The 6,679-nt window shown below is 43.7% G+C and overlaps 1 protein-coding gene across 1 annotated transcript; it reads right to left on the bottom strand.

Moving 5' to 3' along the window:
• Positions 1 to 4,385: 4,385 nt before the first annotated feature.
• LOC138868512 (uncharacterized) lies at positions 4,386 to 5,047 on the bottom strand. Its single transcript, XM_070146067.1, has 2 exons — positions 4,721 to 5,047; positions 4,386 to 4,634 (listed from the first exon to the last, which is right to left on the bottom strand). Exons 1-2 carry the CDS (start codon positions 5,045 to 5,047, stop codon positions 4,386 to 4,388), a joined length of 576 nt encoding a protein of 191 aa, XP_070002168.1.
• Between the last annotated feature and the right edge of the window lie 1,632 nt (positions 5,048 to 6,679).

Raw genomic sequence — 6,679 nt, 5'->3', positions numbered from 1 at the left:
TCCACAAAAATTAGAAATCATCACCAAGGCATGAAAGATACAACGAAATCAAGATCTTTAAAATTTAAGAGTCACGGTCATGCTAGACACCAACGTATAGATACTCGTCACCATGCATATACGTCGTACTCAGCAATTATCACATAGCAAATAAGACTCAACTCCTAATCCCTCAAGCTAAGGTTAGACCAAACACTTGCCTAAAAGCCTCGAACACAACTCAAGTTTCAATTATAGCTTTACCCCTTGATTCCTCCGCCAATTCGCTCGTATCTAGCAATAACTTACTTAGTTACATCAATAAACGCTAAATGAATCAATTTGAATGCATGAAAATGAGTTCTCCAAAGTTTTACCCAAAAAGTCAAAATAGCCCTCGGGCCCACGTGGTCAAAACCCGAGGTTCAAACCAAAACACGATTACCCATTCCCCCCACGAACTCAAATATGTAATTTGTTTTGAAATCGGACCTCAAATCGAGGTCCAAATCTCCAATTTTTGAAAACTCCTAAGTTCTACCCAAAACACCCAATTTACCCATGAAAATCATTGATTTGAAGTTGAAATCATGTTAAAAGATGTTAAATATTGAAGAAAACTAGTTAAAAACGACTTACAATTGATTTGGAGAAGAAAGGTTGTTTGAAAAATCGCCTCTTATGTTTATGGGGTTTTGAAAAATGAAAATAACTGGAAATCCCATCTATTTATACCCCTCTCAGACCCCCTGTGCGGACCGCACAAAATGGACTGCGGCCGCACAGGCCCTGAGGGTATTGCGGTCCAGTGCCCTGTGCGGACCGCACGAAATGGACTGCGGCGACACAGTCTCCACCGCACACCGCACAAAAGTGATCGCAGACTGCACTGGCCCCCTTCCGCGGTCGAACACGTTTTTGTGCAGACCGCACTGGCGGGTTCAGAGACCTGCAACTTCTCGTTTTAAGTCTAAAACATCCTGAACCTACCTAAACTCACCCGAGCCCTCGGAACTCCAAACCAAGTGCACACAAAACCTCAAAAACATCATACGGACTTATTCGTGTAATCAAATCACCAAAATAACATCATGAACATCAAATTAAACCTCGAGATCAATGAAATTTCTCAAAACTTCTTTAAACATCAATTTTGCAATTTAAGTCCGAATCACGTCAAAGACATCTATTTTTCACCAAATTCTACAGAAACGTCTTAAATCATATATAAGACCTGTACCGGGCGCCGGAACCAAAAATACGGGCCCGATACCATCATATTCTAAGCAAATTTCATTTCAAATTTCTTTAAACAATTTCCTTTAAATATTCATTTCTCGGGCTTGGGACCTCGAAATTCGATTCCGAGCATACGCCCAAGTCCCATATTTTCCTAAAGACCCTCTAGGACCGTCAAATTACGGGTCCGGGTCCGTTTACCCAAAACGTTGATCGAAGTTAAATTTATTCATTTTACAGTCAAAATTTATTATTTTTCACATTTAAGCTTTCCGGCTACGCGCCCGGACTGTGCACGCAAATCAAGGTGGTTCAAAGGGAGGTTTTTAAGGCCTCGGAACGTAGAATTTTATTGCAATACAAGTAATGACCTTTTGGGTCATCACATTCTCCACATCTAAAACAATCGTTCGTCCTCGAACGGACAGAAGAAGGAAGTACCTGAGTCGGGGAAAAGATGGGGATAACGACTCCGCATATCGGACTCAGACTCCCAGGTCGATGCCTCAGGAGGATGACCTTACCACTGAACACAAACAGAAGGAAAACTCTTCGATCTCAACTTACGAACCTGCCGATCTAGAATAGTTATCGGTTCCTCCTTATAAGACAAGTCCTTGTCCAAATGGACAGTGCTGAAATCTAATACGTGGGATGGATCGTCGTGATAACCCCGAAGCATGGACACATGAAACACTGGATGCACGGCTGATAAGCTCGGCGGCAAAGCAAGTCTATAAGCCACCTCTCGCAATCGATCAAGAATCTCAAACGGGCCAATGAACCTAGGGCAAAGCTTGCCCTTCTTCCCAAATCTCATCAAACCCTTCATAGGCGACACTCAGAGTAATACCCGCTCACCGAAGATAAAAGCCACATCTTGAACCTTGCGGTCTGCAAAACTCTTTTGCATGGACTAAGTTGTACAAAGCCTATCCTGAATAATCCTAACCTTGTCCAAGGCCTCCTGAACCAGATCCGTACCCAACAACCGAGCCTCTCCAGGCTCAAACCATCCAACCGGATATTGACACCGTCTACCATATAAAGCCTAATAAGGAGCCATTTGAATACTCGGCTGGTAGTTGTTGTTGTAGGTAAACCCTACTAAAGGCAAAAACTGATCCCACGGCTCGGAGCATATCCTCCAAAATCTGAATAGTCCGCTCGGACTGCCCGTCCGTCTGAGGATGAAATGTTGTACTCAACTCAACCTGAGTGCCCAACTCTTGCTAAACCGCTCTCCAGAAATGCGAGGTAAACTGTGTACCTCTGTCCGAAATGATAAACACAGGCACACCATGAAGACGAGCCATCTCCCGGATATAGATCTCAGCTAACCTCTTGGATAAATAGGAGACTGCCATAGGAATGAAATACGTTGACTTGGTCAGCCTATCAACAATGACCCATACTGCGTCGAACTTCTTCCGAGTCTGCGGAAGTTCAATAATGAAATCCATAGTAACCCGCTCCTACTTCCACTCAGGAAGCTCAATCCTCTGAAATAAACCACCAGGCCTCTGATGCTCATACTTAACCTGCTGACAATTCAAACACCGAGCCACATATCCAACGATGTCCTTCATTCTATACCACCAATAATATTGCCGCAAATCCTGGTACATCTTCGCGGCACCCGAATAAATAGAGTACCGAGAACTATGGGCCTCCTCTAAGATAAACTCTCGGAGTCCATCCACATTAGGCACACAAACCCGACCCTACAATCTCAAAACTCCATCATCATCTAAGGCAACCTGCTTGGCACCTCCGCATTGCATCGTGTCTCTAAGGACACACAAATGGGGATCATCCTACTGCCGATCACGTATACGCTCCAATAAAGAAGAACGAGCGACCGTGCAAGCTAATACCCGACAAGGCTCAGAAATATCCAACCTCACGAATTGATTGGCCAAAGCCTGAATATCCAATGCTAGCGGTCTCTCACCGACCGGAATATAAGCAAGACTGCCTATACTGGCTAACTTTCTACTCAAAGCATCGGCCACCACATTGTCTTTTCCCGGATGATATAAAATTGTGATATCATAATCTTTCAACAACTCCAACCACCTCCTCTACCTCAAATTCAACTCCTTTTACTTGAACAAATACTGAAGACTCTTGTGATCCGTGAACACCTCACATGCCACGCCATATAGATAATGCCTCCAAATCTTCAACACGTGGACAATGGCTGCCAACTCCAAATCATGAACTGGATAGTTCTTCTCATGAATCTTCAACTTCCGCGAAGCAGAGGCAATGACCTTGCCATCCTGCATCAATACTGCATCGAGTCCAATACAAGATGCATCACAATAGACTATATAAGGCCTTGAACCTGTGGGCAATACCAACACCGGTGTCGTAGTCAGAGCTATCTTGAGCTTCTGAAAGCTCTCCTCACACTCGTCCGACCATCTGAACTGGGCACCCTTCTGGGTCAACCTAGTCATCAGGGCTGCGATAGTTGAGAACCCCACCACGAACCGACGATAGTAGCCTGCCAATCCCAAGAAACTCCGAATCTCTGTAGATAATGCTGGTCTAGGCCAGTTCTTGACTGCCTCAATATTCTTCGGGTCAACCTGAATACCCTCCGCTGATACCACATGACCCAGGAATGCAACTGAACTCAACCAGAACTGACACTTCGAGAACTTAGCATATAACTGACTATCCCTCAAGGTTTGAAGAACCACTCTAAGATGTTGCTCGTGCTCCTCCCAGCTACGGGAATATATTAAAATATCATCAATGAAGACTATCATGAATGAGTCCAAGTAAGGCCTGAACACTCGGTTCATCAAATCCATAAAAGTTGTTGGGGCATTTGTCAACCTGAATGACATCACCAAGAACTTATAATGCCCATACCGAGTGCAGAAAGCTGTGTTAGGGACATCGGATGCCCTAATCCTCAACTGATGGTAGCCAGATCTCAACTCAATCTTCGAAAATACTTTGGTACCATGAAGCTAATCAAACAAATAATCAATCATCAGCAATAGATACTTATTCTTGATTGTAACCTTGTTCAACTGTCGGTAGTCAATACACATTCTCATTGATCTGTCCTTCTTCTTAACAAACAACACCAGCGCACCCCAAGGTGAAACACTTGGCCTAAGGAAACCCTTCTCAAGCAAGTCTTACAACTATTTCTTCAACTCTTTCAACTCCGACGGGGTTATAGGATACGGCGGAATAGAAATGGGTTGAGTGCCCGGAGCCAAATCAATGCAAACGTCAATATCCCTATCGAGTGGCATACTCGGCAGGGCTGAAGGAAAAACCTCAGGGAACTCACGAACAATGGGCACAGAATCAGTAGAAGGAACCACAACACTAGAATCATCTACATGTGTCAAATAAGCCAAACACCCCTTCTCGACCATACACCGAGCCTTCACATAAGAGATAACACTACTGGTAGAATGACTAGGAGTCCCTCTCCACTCTAAATGAGGCAACCCGGTAAATCGAAGGTCACAGTCTTGGCATGACAATCCAAGATCGCGTGGTAAGGTGATAACCAAGGTGATAACCAGTCTATCCCTAATATATCATCAAAATCGACCATGTCCAGAAATGACAAATCTGCACGAGTCTTAAGACCCCCAATCACAACTATACAAGAGCGATGGACTCGATCTACCACAATAGAATCACTTACCGGTGTAGACACATAAACAGGAGCACTCAATAAATCACTAGGCATGATCAGATATGGTGCAAAATAAAACCGAAGCTTCCCTACCATAAACCAGAACAGTACCTGAACCTCTACCTCTAATACCTTTACCTCCACCTCTAACATCTCTACCTCTACCTCTAATACCTCTACCTTCACCTCTAATACCGCTACCTCCACCTCCAGCTAACTGAGCGGGCTGGACGAGTCCCTCAGTGAACCTCTTCACTCTCTCTCATAGTGGGAAGTATGATAAGAGCATGACATTCCAAGTCGATGAATCTGATCTCGTACTGAATAACAGTCATAGAACCCTGCCGGAGACGCTCAAACAGTCTCCGATAGACCTCTCTCTGAGTGATGTGGAGAAACTCCTCCAGAAATAGCTGAGTAAACTGTTCCCAAGTCAAAGCTGGTGATCCGGCTGGTCTAGCCAAATAGTAATCCCTCCACCAAGTCTTGGCAGATCCAGACGAGCGAAAAGTAGAAAAATCGACCCCATTATTCTCCACGATCCCCATATTCCTAAGAACCTCGTGATAGCGGCCTAGATAATCTTGGGGATTCTCAGAAGATGCATCGCTAAAAGTAGTGGTGAAGAGCTTGGTGAAAATTATCCAACCTTTATAAAGCCTCCAAAGACGTAGCTGATCAATCACCGGTCTGTGCTGCTACTCGGCTGAAGAAGCGGTACATGACCTCGCCATCCGCGAAAGGACAAGAGTTGGGGTTTCAATTTAGCACTGAGAGAACAAAATCGCACGACAGGAAAGAATGAATGTAAAGTTTTTCCTAACTCTGTAGCCTCTGGGGATAAATACAGACGTCTCTGTACCGATCCCTCAGACTCTACTAAGCTTGTCTGTGAACTGTGAGACCCATGTAACCTAGAGCTCTGATACCAACTTGTCACAACCCGGATTTTCCACCCTCGGGAGTCGTGATAGCGCCTACTAATATAAGCTAGGCAAGCCAATTATGTGAACAATTTACTTTTTTTTACCCATTTTATATTCAATAACAATTGCGAAGTAATAACATTTAAACAACAGAATTTAACATAAGAGGAAGAAAAAGCAATAAGCTAGCTGAACATGAATCCAATACAACTATTTGAGTCTCGACTACCCAGAACTAGTGTCACAGTTTCATAGACGGTCTAATAATACTACAATTAAAGGTCTAAAAGAAATAAATACAACACTGTCTCTGGAAATACACAAAAGAAATAGGAATAGTAGATAGAAGGAGACGCCAAGGCCTGCGGACGCCTGCAAGACTACCTCAGTTCGCCTGATGAGCAAGAATCAGCAATCCCACTACGGTCCGAAATCTCCAACACTAGGGTCTGGTATCAGCACAACCAACCCCATGTGTTGGTAAGTGCCTAGCCTAACCTCGACGAAGTAGTGACGAGGCTAGGACCAGACTACCAAATAAACCTGTACAATTTAACTATATACAGCGGAAAAGAAGTACAGAAAGAAATAGTCATATACAGTCAAGTATGGGAAGGGGAAAACATGATGCGGGGAAACATCAAGTAGTAATAGAAGAGCAACAAATAAATATGAGGATCACCACAGTTCAATTGAAATAGGAAGGGGAAATCATGTTGCGGGGTACAACAAGTATCAACAAGAAACCAACAATTTAGTGTAGAGAAATCGTAAGACAGTTATCAATAAAAATTAGGAAATCAAAGACAAGTGCATGGCATCACCCTTCGTGCTTTTATTCTCTCTCACCAAACAATAC

The sequence above is a fragment of the Nicotiana sylvestris genome, chromosome 5, assembly GCF_000393655.2.
Source record: "Nicotiana sylvestris chromosome 5, ASM39365v2, whole genome shotgun sequence".
NCBI lineage: Eukaryota > Viridiplantae > Streptophyta > Magnoliopsida > Solanales > Solanaceae > Nicotiana > Nicotiana sylvestris.
This window is presented reverse-complemented; position numbering and strand designations above follow the sequence as displayed.

Excerpts from the sequence above, each read along its gene's own strand:
- LOC138868512 (XM_070146067.1), bottom strand. The coding sequence starts at position 5,047 with ATGTTAGAGGTGGAGGTAAAGGTATTAGAGGTAGAGGTTCAGGTACTG. Across the intron at positions 4,635-4,720 it reads TGGATTGTCATGCCAAGACT|GCTCGGTGTATGGTCGAGAA; the intron begins GTGACCTTCGAT and ends TCTTATGTGAAG.